At 53.1% G+C, this 17,520-nt stretch overlaps 1 protein-coding gene across 1 annotated transcript in view; it reads right to left on the reverse strand.

Annotated features, from left to right (window-relative positions):
* Positions 1-17,520, reverse strand: part of GRIK4 (glutamate ionotropic receptor kainate type subunit 4) — a 189,259-nt gene that overhangs the window by 86,545 nt on the left and 85,194 nt on the right. The window contains exons 5-6 of the mRNA XM_023744716.1: positions 17,124-17,182; positions 11,904-11,957 (exon numbers count right to left, since the gene is read on the reverse strand). Coding sequence (XP_023600484.1) covers positions 11,904-11,957; positions 17,124-17,182 — 113 coding nt within the window. The remainder of the gene's footprint in view (positions 1-11,903; positions 11,958-17,123; positions 17,183-17,520) is intronic.

A 17,520-nucleotide genomic window follows, 5' to 3' on the forward strand; every position in this document is an offset into this window, starting at 1 on the left:
TCTTCCCAGTACACTGCCGTTCCTGCACACTGCTCTTCCCAGCACACTGGGCTTCCAGCACACTGCCCTTCCCAGCACACTGCCCTTCCCGGCACACTGCCCTTCCAGCACACTGCCCTTCCCAGCACACTGCACTTCCAGCACACTGCCCTTCCCAGCACACTGCCCTTCCAGCACACTGCACTTCCAGCACACTGTCCTTCCCAGCACACTGCCCTTCCCAGCACACTGCCCTTTCCAGCACACTGCACTTCCAGCACACTGCCCTTTGCAGCACACTGCCCTTCCAGCACACTGCCCTTCCAGCACACTGCACTTCAGCACACTGGCCATGGAGCCTCCCACAAGCCATGGCTGCCTCTCAGTTTCTTCTTGTAGACACACAATGGGAAATGCTGCTCCAAACACAGTGAAACATGCATTATACACCCAATTTCAGATGATAGAGATGGATTTTTCATAAAATTAACACATTCCCGGACTGCAGGGGATTAGAGTCCCGGTTCCTGCCCACCACCAGCTCTAGCTCAGAACGCACAGCTCCCTCGCTTTTTCAGTCCCAGCTCCCCAGCCTCAAGGCCTGGCTGCCACCCCTTAACTAAATGTCAGACAGGGCTGGGAGCCCTGGGCTGAAGCAGGTGCTCATGGATCTTGATTCTCTCCTTATAAATATGCTGGGAAGAGAAATCCTAAGGTTCCCTCCCAAGGATCTGGATGCCATAGTGGCAGCACCAGAGAGGCAGCAGAGGGTGAGGAACAGAGAAATGGCCACCTGGCGAGGCCGGGGAGGGCAGGTTGGGGGCTGAGCAGCGGCGAGACCCAGGCCTTCCAAGCCTGCCTGGCATTGGGGCAGCCTGTGTTCCCACAGCCATCTGCTCCCAGGAAGAGGAAGGCAGAACACGTCGACCCCGCAGCTGTGACTGTCTCTGTCCTGTGCCTCTGCGACTAAATAACTAGTTATTAACTGTGAACAGAAGCTCAGGTCAAGCTGACATGAGACATGGTGGACACTGTGCTCTCCTCACCAAGGCTCCGCACCCCCATCAGGATCAGCCTCCTTCCCAGCCACGGGGTGCGAAACCTCTCTGTACAGGTCCTAGCTCATTAGCCTCAGGCATGTAGTAACCCAGTGCACCGCCCCATCTCACCAGCGGTGCAGCAGCTGTTGAGGAAGGTGAGTGGAGCTGTCAATCAGCAGTCTCGGCCTGCCCCATCTCTGTAGCAGGACCAAGGATGGGCTCCCGCAGCTGGCAGCTCACTGTCCAACATGCTCAAGGTCACTCAGGAGGTGTGACCAGGGAAGGACCAGGATTCAGGGCACTGGGCTCTCAGATGACTCCCACAGCAGGAGGGAAATGCATATAATAGGAGATTTTTGAGATCGTGACCATTTTTGCCCCATTCATTTAATAAATCCACAAGCATTCCCTCTAGGACACTCATCGCGTGTTCGGCACGAGAAACAACGCTGAGCAGGCTGGTCCCTGCTCACAAGGTGCTCATTCTCAGAGGCCAGCGGGAGGCATGTTCCCCAAAATGGTCAGTACAAGAGCCAGGAAGGCAGGCAGAGGTGGTCCCTTCTGCCAGGATTTCTGTTGCTTTTCCTAAGCTGAGGGCTGATTGCAAAGCTAAGGTCTGAGAGATGCTGTCATCAGTCACTGCCATCTTGGCACACATCAGGCTCTGAGGAGGTGGGCTGGACCTGGGTCACAGGACAGGACTTCTGGGCAAGGGCAAGGGAGAGTCAGGTAGCTGCCCTACTCAGGCGACCTGGACAGCGAAGGGCACTGGAAAGATAGGCAACCCAGGCAAGAACAAGGACACGCCATGAAGAGGAAAGTCACACGGGAAACAGGAAGACGGGAGACTGCATCCAGCCATTTATCACCTCTTCATCCAACCATGAAGAATAGCGTTTGAGTCTATGGAGCCTCTAGACTTTCCTCAGAGGAGGAAGGACTTGACCCGGCTGTCAGTGATGGGAGCAGCCAAGGCTAGACCTTGGGCCCTCCATGCCAACTCCTCTGCTGAAAACGCCGGTAACTTTGCAGGACAGATTGGTCTTCTGGGACCAGGACCTTCCTTAGTGGCCCTGGCTCCCCCTCTTCGTCACACCCCGGCTCCACCAGGGCAGGCTCCGTGCTCTTCCTCATGCCCATGCCGGGCCTCTGCCTACACGTCACACTCCCATTCTCATTCCTAACCAGCTTTTGTAAACTCCTCACCCAAGGATAATTTTTTCTATTGATTTCTAGAGGGAGTGAAAGGGAGGGAGGAGGGGGAGAGAGAGACACGTCGATTGGTTGCCTCCGCATGTGTCCTTCTGAGGCTGGGGAAACTGCAACCAAGGTAAGTGCCCTTGACTAGGAATGGAACCCACTGATGCTCTAACCACTGAACAACCAGCCAGGGCTCTAACCAGCTTTTAATAAACGATTCAAAGAAAGCCATATCTGTAAACCTTTCTTTAAGCACCCCCCCCCCCCAGCACCAAAGACCACCTCCTCTGGGCGTCAGCACCTCTCATTTGCAGACTGAGCGCTTTTTAAGCCACATCCCAATGTTGGTTGGATTCCTCAGCACACAGTAGGCATTTAATAAATGCTTGATGAAAAAGTATAGTTCATTTTAACATTTGCTTAATCATGTCTGACTAATCATAATCCTATAACCTGGGCCAAGGACTTCCCACTGTCAGCCAAATGCAAATACAAAGACTAATTCTTCTGCCGATGCCTCTGGGATCTCCTTCCAAAGATCCCTGCTGCTCGTGCCTCCTAAGAACACCCCTCCTCTGACGGCCAAGGTCAGAGAGCACGTACAGGAGGCATAGCAGCAGGAGAGAGCACAGTTTTGGAGCAAAGTTTCTCTTTAAGGTGCTTCGGTATCCATGTATGTCACTGTCAGATCTGCCCCCACTCGGGGTCTGCATTCGGTGGTGGTGCCTTGGGAGCTCAGACACATGGGGAACACTCACTCCGTTACTCTTTTCTAGCTGCACTAAAAACATATTTATTCACCAAAGTGTACTGTGCTATGCAGTGTGTTCCTCCTAAAAGGCTCAATAAAACTGAAATATGTGGATAGTCTTAGTAATTTTACAATAAACTACACTTCAGAATCAACTGCTCTAGCACTTAGAAAGTTGTCTAACTGATGGATTGTGGCTCTTGGCCAGCTCTGTGAGTGCAGGTGTGTGTGTGTGTGTGTGTGTGTGTGTGTGTGTAAGAATGCATGTATGTGTAGGGATGTATGTATAAGAATGCATGTATGTGTAGGGGTGTGTGTGTAAAGAATGCTTTATATGGTAGGGATGTGTGTGTAAGGAATGCATGTATGTGTAGGGATGTGTGTGTAGGAATGCATATATATAAATATATATATATGGCCGTATGTGTAAGAATGCATGTATGTGTAGGGATGTGTGTATAAATGCATGTATGTGTAGGGGTATGTGTGTATGAATGCATGTATGTGTAGGGGTGTGGGGGTGCTTTTGGTAAATGACTACAAGATAATGAAGAGACTCAAGCACCCTGGGAACTATAGTTCCAACTGGGTAAGAAGCCAATTTTGAAATGTCCCTGATGGCTTCAGAGTTCCAGAAAGCCAGAGGCAGGCAGCAAACCAGAAAACTGAGGTCTAAGGATGGAAATATTCAACATGAAGTGGGCAAAAAGTGATGGAAGGTAAATAATGTTGACTAGCAGCTCACTGAGGTTTTTAAATTTTCCATGTTCTTTACAAAATGATGCTGTAAGAATTATTTCGTTTTACAAAAGGAAAAAGACTCCAACAGGTTGAACAATGTGCCACATATACATCTGATACATGGCAGGGCCCAGATTCAAAGTCAGGTCTTCTCTGATCTGAGGCTCTTGCTGCCTCCATTAAACCATGTTTCCATCCTCTGTTTCAACAGTCAGGAGGCTCACACAACTTCATGTGCCAAGCCCTGGGATGGTGGACAGCATGAGACAATTTCATACTGACCTTTAAAACCTGAAGGGGAGGTTTTGTTTCAAAGACCTTTGAGTTCTGGCTTCCTGAGTTAGGTGCAGATCCTGGCCCGAAGAGGCCATGGCCAAGGCCAACCTGAGCAGATTGTGGCCAGTGGAGCAAGCAGCCCAGGTGACAGACAGGCCACAGCACAAGGAGTCACACCGTCCTTGGTCTCCTCTGCCTCTTCCTACCTCAGTGGTCGTTCTTGGTGCCAGCCCTGGCCTCAGGTCTTGACATTGCCCTCACTCATTAGAACCCTTGGAAATGTGGCTCTTGAAACCTGAACTAACCCCCTTCATGGCCCTGCACACCCTTCATTCTACTCTGTCCAGCCAGCATGAAGGAAGGCGCTCCAGATTGAGTAGTTATTGTGTGGTCCTCCTGGCTGAGCTGCAGGTCTTCATGCTCATGGGCGTAGAGGGGATGAGCTGAATTCCTGTTGGATGCAAGCAGGTGAGCTCTCTCACCTGGCCAGCCCTTCTAGCCCTCAGACTATAATGTTGTGAACTGCTCCATTCATCCACTCAGCATATACTTACTGAGCACCCACTATGTGCCAGTAGGCCACTCAGGTTATAGTGATGGAGCTCAAAGTCTGGCAGAGGAGTCAGCTATGTAAGGAGTTCCCACTTGAGATGATGCTACAAAATGCAGAACACAGGGCTCTGTGAGAGAGTGTGCCAGTGAGTTCAACTGGGGTGTCAGGGGAGACCTCATTGAAGATGTGACATCAAAGCAAGGCCTGAAGAGGAGTGGGGTTGGCTTGCCAGAAGAAGGGGCAGGAGAGATGGGTAGGAGCACATCACTTCTTCCTCCGGAGTCAGTTCCTTCCCTCTCTGTCTGCCCCCAGTCCCCTCTCTGTAATAATTTTAGCAATTTCAATTACTTATGACTCATCTCTCTGATAAAGCTTTAGAAAAATAAACATAGGATCCATCTGCTTAACAATAACATAGACTCAGAGGATAATATTTTCCTGCATATATTCATTCTGCCCAAATAAAACAGAGATGGTGCATGGGACCATCTTTCTGCAGGATGCCCCGGCTGGCTGTATGGGGGAACCCCAGCAGCTGTTAGCTAACTCACAGCTGCTTCCTCAGGCCACGCGGGCCTCTGATCAAGGGATTGTTCCTCCTTGGAGTGCCAGCTGAGGGTGTTATGACTTGAAATGCTCCCAACAGTGTGTAGGATGGAACAAGTCCAGTACTGGAAAGACCCTCAGAGACCACCTCGTTCTGCCTCATAATGTTAAGGTAAAGAAACGGAGTCCTGTGAAGAGACTGGGCTTGCCTGGAGTGGACACGGTCAAGTGAGGGGGGAAGAGCTGCTGCAGATCCATGATCGGGCTCCACTACCTCAAGCAAGACAGCACACTGGCTGAGCCACAGCTCGCTCATCCTTAAGATGAGGGTGAAGCAGTGCTCTCTGCTGGGGCTACTGTGAGGTATAGTGGAGAAGCACTCGTTACAGAGCTTTCCATGTAGAAGGTATTCGTTTGATGAATGTCATCCCTATGACTGTGTCGCCCAGCTAGTCAGTGGCAGGGCTGCAACTAGAAGCCATGCTGCTTCATGGCCCGCCCTCACTCCGGTGAGACGTCCTACTGTGTGACCCTTCCCACGCCATCCCACACCAGTGCTGGGCCCTTCTCTCTAGGTTCCCCAAGGAAACTCTGAGGTGCCTGCTTCCTATATGGCACAAGTGGCAGCCTGCCCTCTGGCATGGTAGTGGTGCCAAGAGCTCAAGGCTCTGGCCCCGCCTGGCACATGGTAATAACACGGTGGTCATGGTGTCCATGCAATGCTGACAGCAGCCCCGGTGGCCCGCAGGCCACACAGCCTCATGCTTTTGGTGCCCAATTAATTCTTGCATTTCATTGACATATCATGACTTTTGACCCATGGCCCTTACCTCTCCTCATGTCTCCCTGCCCGGGTGGCATCGCCCTCCTTCGGCCCAGGCCCCTCTGCTCTCTGGCAGGGACTGGGTGACTGTACTTTCCTCATGGGCAGTGATGTGCCTCTTTCTGGGGTCGTTAGGAGCTGGGCAACCCTTTTAGGTTTATGAGCTCAGATCACCCTCTGCCTCTGCCTCTGATCTGAAAGGGCAGCTCTGCTGTCTCAGTGGCTGACTCGGCTTTGCCCAGAGGCCGGACTCTTCTGTCGTTTTCCATCGTCTTACAGACAACAGTTTCTGAGTCAAACCCAGAGGCCAACTGGACAAACTCCTTCCAGATTAACAAGCAGAACAAGCACAGCGAACCTGTACCCGCCCCGTGCAGGCCCCTGGAGATGCCACAGGATCACGGGCCACCCACTGCACATAGTGGCCAGAGCGGCCCTGTGAGCTGTGAGGGAGCCAATACCTTTGTGAGAAACTGCTAATCTCCATGTTTAGGACCCGTTTCCCTCTAAACAGACATGCCAGAGCGTAGGATGCTCATTGCTCTTCCACATGCATGAAAGAGTATCTGATGATTAATAACTTCATGTGGCAGATATTGCCAGAAATCACCACACACCTTTCCTCTGGCACCTGGGCAGACAACAGGTGAAATTTCCCAGTCTCCCTTATAGGTGGTTGTGGGCACACGACTGAGTTCCAGCCCGTGGAAGTGGGAGGAGAAATACCACTGCCCCTCCAGGCCTGGCCCACACGCCCTCCTGCACCTGACCTCCCGTGTCCCCATCCCTGGCTTCTAGGAACACATTTATACGTGGGAGGAACCTGGGCCCTGAACACCCTGCGGAAGGCTGCCCGCTGACCAGGACTCTCTTTTGAAACTTCAACTGAGTCAGAAACATACTTCTACTGTGTGAAGCATGAGATTCGAGGGTTTATCTGTTACAGCCGTGGACATTACCTATCAGAAACCATGCTATCAATAGCTAACTTTTTATTTTCTCAGATTTTAGCAATGGATGTCATTACCCACACTGTACCCGTGAGAACCCAGGACCCTCGGAGCTTTGGGCTCACGGTGAGCGAGTGCCCGACTGGGGACTTCACCAGGTCTGCCCACCTGAATGGCTGGGTTCTCATACACCAGCTTTTTTCTCTCAGCATAAAGCTTCTTAATCAGGTCTCAACTTTAGCCATGTGGTCTTGCTTCTTTCCATTTGCAAAGTCCAAATAGTAATAAACACATCTGAACTCTTCAGACGCACTAAGATGACTATTATCATAAAAACAAATAATGACAAATATTGGTGAGGACATGGAGGGACTCACACCCTCATAAACTACTGGTGTGAACAGAAAATGGTGCTGCTGGAAAACAGTTTGGCCATTCCTCCAAAATTAAGCATAGAATTCCCGTCTGAGCCTGCATGTCCACTTCCAGGAATCTGCCCACACGAGCTGAAAGCCGGGGCTCAGACAGATTCCTGCCCTTGTTCATGCAGCCAAAGCGAGAGGCACCTCAGCTGCTGAGTGGCCTAGTGATAATAGAGCTGATATTCATTAATGCCTTCCACAGCCAGGCTCTGCACTCGTGTTTCTCAGTCATTTTCTCATTTAACCCTCCCAGCAGCTCTAGCAGAAGGTACTGCTTTATCCCCACTTAGACTCTCAGTGGCCTCATCTGTAAGCAAACACTCATGCTACCCACCTCATTAGTGGCATCCACACAGCGGCTAGCTTACAATATGAGTGTAGTATGCTTAATATTTCACAGCCCCTTCCCTCACTAAAGGCCACTGTGAAGCAGCTGCTGTGTGGAGAGGATCTCCTGAGGATCTCAGGTGAGTCGCTGAGGCTCAGAGAGGTTAAGTAAATTGCACAGGGTCACACAGCAGATATCTACCTAATGCCAGGGCCTGGGTCTTTCCGACTCACTGTGATGGCCCTGACATAGCTAATCTGAGTGCCTGCTGCATCCTGTGGCAAAATTTAGGGAGATGGGACATGATGGGTCCCTGAGAAATTCAGAGAAGGAATAAATAAGAGTTAAAGCTCAATGGCATCTGTATGTGGGGGGAAGGGACTAAAGAAGTACAGAAGATAACTCACTATCCTCTTTAAATATATATATATAATATATATATATTTTTTTTTTTTTCCAGAGAGAAGGGAGAGGGAGAGAGAGATGGAAACATCATGATGAGAGAGATCATTGATTGGCTGCCTTCTGCATGCCCCCTACTGGGGATCGAGCCTGCAACCCAGGCATGTGCCCTGACGGGGAATTGAACCACGATTTCCTGGTTCATAGGTTGATGCTCAACTACTGAGCCACACTGGCCAGGTGAATTACCCTCTTATGAAGCCTGGCCCACTCTACTCTGGCCCAAGACTCCCACTGCAACTGGGCAGAAAGAATGGACTTCAAAATAGTTTCTTTACTCCTAACAGAGGGTCTGTCCATTCCAGAAAGCCCAGGCCCCTGAGGGGCTTCCAGACTCTCACTGACATTTGCAATGGCACTGCCTCTGTTTCCTGGACTATTACACCACCACCATCACTGCTGCAGTTCCTGCTCCGCTTCCCCTCCCAGGTGCTCAGACGGTGTCACCCTTGTTAGCTCCAGGTCCAGAGAACTCGGACGCATGCTCCCAGAGCTCCCCTGGCCTGTGCCCACCCACGAGGAGAAATGCGCTTGGAAAGCGGGAAGTGTTGTAATGCAATCTCCCTCATCCTCACAGCGGCCCCAGGTTACACATGAGAGGACGGGGCTCAGCTCATCAGTGTGACTCTCCAAGGCACCCAAGGAGCCCAACAGAGGGGCGCTTGCTCGGTCTCCTGACTTCACAGGCCAGTGCTTTTCCACCAGAAAAACCACCCCAATCACCATCGTCATCACTTCTGAGAAGAGGGCGGGTGGCACACAGATTGGTGATGCTGTCTTCTTAAAACTCTCTAAGCCAAGCAACTCCAACTCCTTATTCTTGTTACTGTGCTGGGAACTCATACTCCAAATGCCTGGCCTCCCCCCCATGGGGTCACCCCCATGTCGCCATGCTTACCGCATCTTTCTCTGCTTTCTGGGGAGCGGCCCTGACCGCCTGGCACACGCAGCAGCCCTGGCCGCCTGACACACGCAGCAGCCCTGGCCGCCTGGCACACGCAGCAGCCCTGGCCTCCGGCCCCCTCCTCTCTCCTCCCCAGGCTCCCCAAACAGGACACAACTGCATTTTACTCTCTCTTTCCTCTCCTGCCCACTTTCAGGGCTTCCCCTCGTGCCCCCTTACTTTAAGCAAAAGCTTTTGTCTTGCTCTGGGAATCATCTAATCCTTTCTCCCTTCCACATGCTCTAATGTACAGCCGTGTTAGATAGAAAAAATATACACATAAGCAGAGAAGGGCCTGGCGTTTGACATGCTGAGGGGCGGGGCCTGTGGGGGATTCTGGATCTGGACCTGGTGCTGCTCGCCCCGACAGTGCTCTGTAGTTGCACGTGTGCTGTGTGAGGTCTTCACAAGGGGCTGGACTTCCAGGAAGCCAGTCCAGCAGGGGGCAGGAGTGTGGGGAGCTGGGGAGGGAACCCCGATACGGGAAAGAGGCCCCCTGGATTCTTCAGGGGCTTTCAGCTCTGGGAGCAGAGGCCTGTGGAGGCGTCAGTGTGAAGAGGCCCACAGCCGCCTGCACTCAGCGCTGCTCATAGGACCCCAACAGCTGGACAAGAACAGGACCGCGCAGCCCGGCGTTTCCTGGGCAGGCACCGCCCACGCCGCACAGGGCAATGCCCAGACCCCGTCCCTGCACCCCGGGGGACGTATCCTATCACATACGCTGACCAAGAAAGTTTAACTTTTATGTAACTTTTTCCTCCTTAAGATTTAAGAGTTAAAGCTGTGAGGTGAGATTCTGCTCACTAACATACTTGTATCTGCTTTATATCTTCTAATGGTTATTTTCATGGAGAGATGTAGTTAAGCAATTAACAACGATCACCGGCAGGGCCCCCCGAGAGCAGCCATGTGGTTCAAGTGAGTCCCTTTTCCCTGGGCCTGCCATGTGCCTTTAAACCCCCAGCCACGTGGGTGTGTGGTTCCTCTCCCAGAACCTTCTTCCTTCCTTGCTTATCTAGAAAAGCCCCACGGACTTTCAGGGAGCAGCTTAAAATCTGCTTCTATGGGGCCTTCTTTCCTCCTCCTCCTTCTCCTAGTCCTCCTCTTTCTCCTCCTCTTCTTCCTCCTCCTCCTCCTCTTCCTTTTCTTCCTTCTCCTCCTCCTCCTTCTCTTCTTCCTCCTCCTTCTTTTCTTCCTCCTCCTCCTCTTCTTCCTCCTCCTTCTCTTCCTCCTCCTCATGCTCCTCCTCTTCCTCTTCCTCATGCTCCTCCTCTTCCTCCCCCTCCTCATGCTCCTCCTCTTCCTCCTCCTCATGCTCCTCCTCTTCCTCCTCCTCCTCCTTTTCTTCCCCCTCCTCATGCTCCTCCTCTTCCTCCTCCTCATGCTCCTCCTCTTCCTCCTCCTCCAAAGCCTGCCCCAGGTTGATCGAATGGCCCCCACTTTAGGGTGTAGACCATTTTGTACACATCTAATAGAATTTACCACTTTGCACAATGGATACTTTGCATTTTCCAAGGCAAATTTAGTTTCCTATTCCCATTTTAATCCCTAATTCCTGGCGCAGCGCCTGAAACATCAAAAGCACATCTGGATGAAGGGGCCACTTGAGTGGTCTCAAGATGTCATTCATTTATAAAATAAAACAGACTTCTTCTCTGAATGACTGCTATGACGGCTCTATCGGTAACAGCCAGAAACTGGAAGCAACCAAAATGTGTCTCAATAGGTGGGTACATCCACACCAAAAGTCCAGGCAGCATGGATAAGGAACAGACGATGGACTCACATAACAACCTGGTGATTCTCAAGGGCACGGCGCTGGGAGTGACAACAGTTAACCTCAAAAGGTCACTGTGTGATTGCATCAAATAGCATCCTTGAAGCTATAAAACAACAGAAATAGAGAACAGAGTAGGAAGAGTGGGGATCAGGGTGGTGGTGAGGTTATAAATAGTAGCACAAGGGAGATTTTTGTGGTGATTAAATAGTTTTGTATCTTGATTGCAGTGGGAGTTACACAAATCTACACATTTTGAGAGATGTGCCATTTGCTATCCTGGTTTTGATGTTATTGTAATTAAATAAGATGTCATACCTGGAAGAAACTGGGTGCATTTCCTTTGTGACTTCCTATGGTTCTTTTATTTTATTTTACATAAAAAGCTATAAAATTCTTCTAAAAACCCATTCTCTGACGTTCTTCTTCTCTCTAGTTGAGTGCCTGTACTTCATAACAACCTTTCTCTCTTCTTACTGATTCACAATTTCAAAACGCTTCCACATACATCAAATCACATCTTTTTAAAATGCAGCAACTCCATGACACAGCTGCTCTTACCCTGTTTTACAGACCGAGGCTCGGCACTGGCTGGAGGGCACAGAGTTGGTAGGTGGCAAAGTTGGTGCCCCCACCTCACCCAGTAAAATGTCTACTGACTTCTTTCTCATCTGCAAAGGGGGGGTTGGAAGACACGGTCTCTGACGGTGCATCAGCGATGACACCTCGGGCCACATGCACTTGCTGTGGCCTCGCTGTCCTGCGGGAACCAGCACCCGGCTCTGGCGGGGCGGGCGGGGACCGGCAGCCAGCAGCCGGGCCTCCCAGGGCACTCCTCTCCCAGGGCAGGCTGTGCTGTGTAGCACGTGGCACTTGGACGGAGGGTCAGACTCTACAAATCCCCACTCTCCCAAGACGAAGAGTCGTCGAGGTGAGTGAGAATGCAGTAGTTCTTGAACTTCCATGTTCCTAGGACACCCTGCCTATCGGGCTGGCCTCTGCTTCTATTTTCCCGTCCCCACCTCCTGGGCTTCATTCTGTGCCCGCCCCGCCCCCCCCCCCGACTAAGGACACTCTCCATGCCAAGGAAGTGGACTGTGAAAATGTCTTACCAGATTAGTGAAGATGTACGTGTAATAGGCTGACACCATCCCTAGCTCAGCTGCCTGCAAAGGGAAGAGAAGGAGATTAGAGAGGAAAGCGATGTCCACTTGAAGTGAAGGAGCAGCGAGCGCTCCGTGTCTGCCGCTCATCCGGCTCACTGGGCTTCGCTCCAGGCAGAGGAGAACATTGGGATCTGTTCTTATTTTGCCCTTGACCTTGAAGGACGGGGCACAAAATCACTGGCCTCTAGAGCAGGTCTCCCCACCTCCGCCCCACTCCCACCCACTCAGTGACTCCCAAAGCAGCTGCTGTCGTCATGCACAACAGGAGCAGGATAGGAGCAGGAATCCTGGAAAGCAAACGACTGCAAGGAGAACGAAGCAGGTAACAAGCCAGGCTGTGAGGATCACCTCCACACCTGCTAGCACTGGCAGTGGCTGAGCCACAGCCGCGGTGCTGAGCCGGGGACTCGTCTCACTTGGGCGAACTGAGGAGGCGGCATCGCCTCCCCGTCTGACAGTGGAGGAACCGCAACACCAGAGGCCCTGTAACTTGTCCAAGTTCAAAGGCCTCATGGATGGAGACGCTGACAGTAAAGCCAGGTCCCCCCACCTCCCAAAGGACTGCAATATGAATGGAAATCCTGCTGGAAATTCTGACACAATTTTCTCAGGAGCCAAGGTGTACCCAGAGAGGCTGTGGGTTGAAGGCAATTCCCAATGAACCCCACGCGTGTCAGAATGCAAGGAGACAAGACGCCTGGCCTGTGGTCAGGCGGGAAACAGGGGGCTTCTGCATTAGTGAGAACCAAGCTGTCGGGACGGGACGCGCCTCAACCTGGACCACAGCACACAGTGTGGTGTCCCCGCAGGACGAGACGGCGGCTTCAGCACAGCCTCCCTTTGGTCTCATCTCTGCAGCAGTCATGCATGCTCCTCACCACCCTCCCGGGGGCAGTGAGCCCGGCTGTGTGTGACACTCCCAAAACCAACGAGCAGATCCAGTAAATAAGCCCAGCTCCCCAGGCCTGTCCCTCCCTCCACAGATGGCAGGTTCCTAATGTGACTTCCTCTCTGGCCACTGTCATGGCTAGGGAGGTGCCGGGGAGAAACACCCTGTGATGATCCCACTTTCCTGTTTACCCCCCGAGTAACGCCCATAACCCTGGGGGCATTCTTGAAGGACACCCCATCTCCCTGAAGAGCAGGCTGGGTAATGGCATTGCCACCACTCCAGTGGAGATGCCGTGCAGAGCCTGAGTGACTGGGCAGGGGCATGTGGGGTCATGATGGAGCTCAAGGCTCCTAGTTGAGGCCCTCACTTCCCCAGCAAAGCTCCGTTTGCTCCTCCTCTTCTGAGAGGATGATGTGTCAAGATGCCTGCCCCCACCCCTCCCCACTGCCCAAGCTGGTGGCAGCCACCTGGAGGCAGGAGTGGGCTGGGGCAGGAGGCCGAGAGGGAGCACTGTTAGATGGTTAAACGCATTTTGTGAAGTCTGCTGTCCTATAGATAAAAGACAAGAGAGGCTTGGTTTTTAGGACTGAGTTCTCTGTAAATATAAAAGTCACTGCCGGAACAGTCACACGATAAGAGGAGGGCTTACCCTGCAAATCCTCCTGAAATTGAGAGACAGCAGATGCGGCCACGCTCGGGGCCAGGCTCAGCAGCGCACAGGGTCCCAGAGCGCCTTGTGCTCTCTGCTCACGCTGCCTTGCCCACTGAGCCCGCCCCCCTCCTGAGGGCCCTCAAGGCTGGCTCTCATTCTGTGCAGGGGAGCGTGGGGCCCGGGGAGCGTGGGGCTGACCCAGGCCTGGTGCCAGGCCTGCTGCCGGGGCCACTAGGAAGTCACCTGGGAACAAAGGGCGCAGGCTTTGCGGTGCCTCTCTGGTCATGCTGGTCAGTGTGGCTCCCAGGTCACAGGGCCGCAGCCAGTAAGTGGTCTCGGGAAACTGCCGCTGGCCCTGCAGAACCCTTTGCTACTAATGACCTTCACAGGCCAACTGTCCTTCAAAAGCACAGACATTAAAACATTAAAAATCATCTTAAATGACAATAGGTGGCATTGGCAAGGTTGCCATAAGACACCCACACAGCTGGTAGGACTCTCAATTGTTATGGACTTTCTAAAAGGCAATCATATCAATATCCTTCAAACGTGCATACCTTTCACTCAGTAATTCCACTTCTAGAAATCTATGCCAGGAGAGTATTCGTGAATGTGTGTAACATTCTTTATACAGCAAAAGGTTAAAACTAGCCTGCATCTCCAATAATAAAGCAATCTATACTAATAAAAGGGTAATATGCTAAGGAGACCAGGTCAACCAGCCATCTTCCGGACGTCCGACTTCCTTCCAGACAAAGCCATGGTGGTGGGGGCCGAGGACATGCTGTTAGGGACGATCAGGCCGGCAGGGGAGGGCCACTGGGGGGCGAGATCAGGCTGGCAGGGGAGGGCAGTTAGGGGCGATGAGGCAGGCAGAGATAGTTAGGGGCAATCAGGCCGGCAGGAACTGGCAGTTAGGAGCAAGATCAGGCCAGCAGGGAAGGGGAGTTGAGGGCGAGATCAGGCTGGCAGGAGAGGGCAGTTGGGGGCAACCAGGGTGGTGGGGGAGGGCAGTTGGGGGCAAGAGCAGGCCAGCAGGGGAGGGCCATTGGGGACAAGATCAGACTGGCAGGGGAGGGCCGTTGGGGGTGAGATCAGGCCAGCAGGGAGGGCAGTTGGGGGCAATCGGGCCAGCAGGGGAGCAGTTAGGCGTCAGTCAGGCTGGCAGGGGAGTGGTTAGGGGGTGATCAGGCCAGCAGGTAGAAGTGGTTAGGAGCAATCAGGCAGGCAGGCAGGCAAACGGTTGGGAGCCAGCAGTCCCAGATTGTGAGAGGGATGTCTGACTGCTAGTTTAGGCCTGATCCCTATTGGGCCTAAACCTGCAGTCAGACATTCCCCGAGGGATCCCAAATTGGAGAGGGTGCAGGCTGGGCTGAGGGACAACCCCCCTCCAGTGCACGAATTTTGTGCACCAGGCCTCTAGTCTTATCGAATAAAGAGGGAATATGCTAATTGACCCTCACATCATCACAAAGATGGCGGTGCCCACAGCCAATAAGGAGGGAATACGCTAATTGACTGCCCCACCCTAAAAGATGGCAGCGCCCAGTCCCCTCAGCCCCCCAGCCACCCAGAGCCGCCCGAAGCACAGGTAACCAGGGCCGGCCGAGGCTTGCGCTGCCGGCAGTGGCAGCAGCAGAGATGTGATGGGGCGTCACCTTCCCCTGATCACTGGGTCGCCTCCCGCCCCTGAGGGCTCCCGGACTGTGAGAGGGGGCGGCCAGGCTGAGGGACTCCCCTCTAGTGCATGAATTTTTATGCACTGGGCCTCTGGTAGTTAAGTAAAGTATAATACATTATGATAGCAAATGATGCAGCTATTGAAATATTCATAGAAAAATATGTCATGGCATGGGGAAATGCATGGCATATAATTAAGCAGAAAAAAGCAGGTTACAGGAGAGTATGTGTGGGGTGATAATTTTGGGGGAAATGAGTCTATAAAGACAGAAAGAATAGACATCAGAATTTAATAGTGGTAGTCTCTGGGTAATGGAACTGTGAATACTTTCTATTTTCTTCCCTGTGCTTTTCTGTACTTTCCTGAATTTCAACAATAAACTACACATACCATTTCAGAGAGAGAGACCAGATGCAGCTGCGGGAAACCGTGAGGCACTGCTGGGCCAGGGCTGTCCCGGAGGCTTCCCGGGAACTGCCAGACCCTGGCTACTGCAAGGGGTGCATGCCGATCTGCCCTCTGCCAGGAGGCTCATACCCCCCCTCTTCCTGAGGACTCCTCAGCCTGGATTTCTTATGTCCTAAAACTTAGAGGAGCTTTTTCCATGATGACTTCATTGATCCTAGTCCCAGACATAAGAGAAGAAAGAGGAGGAAGGGAGAAAACTTGTGTGTGTGTGTGTCTGTGTGTGTGTGTGTGTGTGTGTGTGAGAGAGAGAGAGAGAGAGAGAGAGAGAGAGAGAGAGAGACAGAGAGAGAGAATTGGGTATATGCACACAGACAGACATAGGTTTGAGCTGTGAGAAATTATTATAGCAATAGGCTGAAGAAATAACCCTCGGTACTCAGAATGCATTCGCATCTCTTGTGAACTTGGAGACAAAAACTAGCTGGGGAGGGGAGGCTGGGAGAGAGGGAGGGCGGAGGAGGAAGAGAGGTCACTGTGTCTGCGGCTCCTCCCAGCCTGGTGGAGTGAACGTGCTCCCGGGGCTGAAGGTGCTGCTTTTAGATGTGCAGCTAAAATCTCATTGGGAGAGGCCACTGGGCCTGGTGAGGCTGGGGAGCTGCTGCAAGTTGGGAGGAGCTCCAAGTCAGGCCCACTCTGTTTGGGGTGCATGCCTGGCCCGGCCTCCAGCCCAGGACTGGTGCCCAGAGACGCCGAGGCTGCCCAGGAGTTTCCAGCTGTATGCCAGCACAGATGCCCAGGCAGCTGGCCTCACTGCGTGTCTGTCTCTGTCTCCCTGGCGCGGGCCTCACAGAGGCCCAGCTTCCCTGTGTGCAGGTCCTGAGTGAGGCCTGTGTCGGGGTGGGCAGGAGAGCCCACTGTGGGCAGGGAGACTGGTGCAGGCCTGGCTCTGCTCCCAGGGCTGGCCCATGGGCCAGGCTGATCCTCTCCTGGAGCCTCAGTTTCCTCATCTGTGAAGTGGGCATATCACACCCACCTCATGCAGTCACCGAGCAGACCACACTGGGAAACCACACAGTGGCCCTGGTGGTCACATGCAGGCCTATGTTCAGCAGTGCACACAGTTGTGACTGCCCTGGGTGTCCACACATGAGAATCTTTCTGTACTACTGGTCAGACATCCCACCTCATCACCCCAAACCCTCTAGAGACCCAGGGACTCCCCCAGAGCCCTGGCGGGATCTCACTGGCCAGCGTCTTGGTTGGTGGTTGCCCTCCTGCAGCAGCTCAGTGTCCCTAGGACATCGCCGTTACCTGCTTTCTCCCGGCAGGCCTCAGGAGTGTCCACGGGAACTGAGGTGCACAGAGGTTTGTCAGGGCTCAGGCCCAGCCCAGGGCTCCTTGAGCGTTGGGCAGGAGGACACCCCAGCACGGAGGGAGCAGAGTGCAGGCTCCGAGGGAGGGGGAGGGACACCCACCTTCAGGAGGATGGGGAGGAGGGACGCACCTTCAGGAGGATGGGGAGGAGGGACACACCTTCAGGAGGATGGGGAGGAGGGCGCCCACCTTCAGGAGGATGGGGAGGAGGGACGTACCTTCAGGAGGATGGGGAGGAGGGACACACCTTCAGGAGGATGGGGAGGAGGGACACCCACCTTCAGGAGGATGGGGAGGAGGGACACCCACCTTCAGGAAGATGGGGAGGAGGGACACCCACCTTCAGGAGGATGGGGAGGAGGGACACCTACCTTCATGAGGATGGGGAGGAGGGACGCACCTTCAGGAGGATGGGGGAGAGGGACGCACCTTCAGGAGATGGGGAGGAGGGACGCACCTTCAGAGATGGGGGAGGAGGGACGCACCTTCAGAGATGGTGTGGACACAGAGCACTGGCGTGACGATGACAGTGCTGTCTTGTCGTCCCGAATCTCTT

This window comes from Myotis lucifugus, unplaced genomic scaffold (genome assembly GCF_000147115.1).
Source record: "Myotis lucifugus unplaced genomic scaffold, Myoluc2.0 scaffold_484, whole genome shotgun sequence".
NCBI classification, from domain to species: Eukaryota; Metazoa; Chordata; class Mammalia; order Chiroptera; family Vespertilionidae; genus Myotis; species Myotis lucifugus.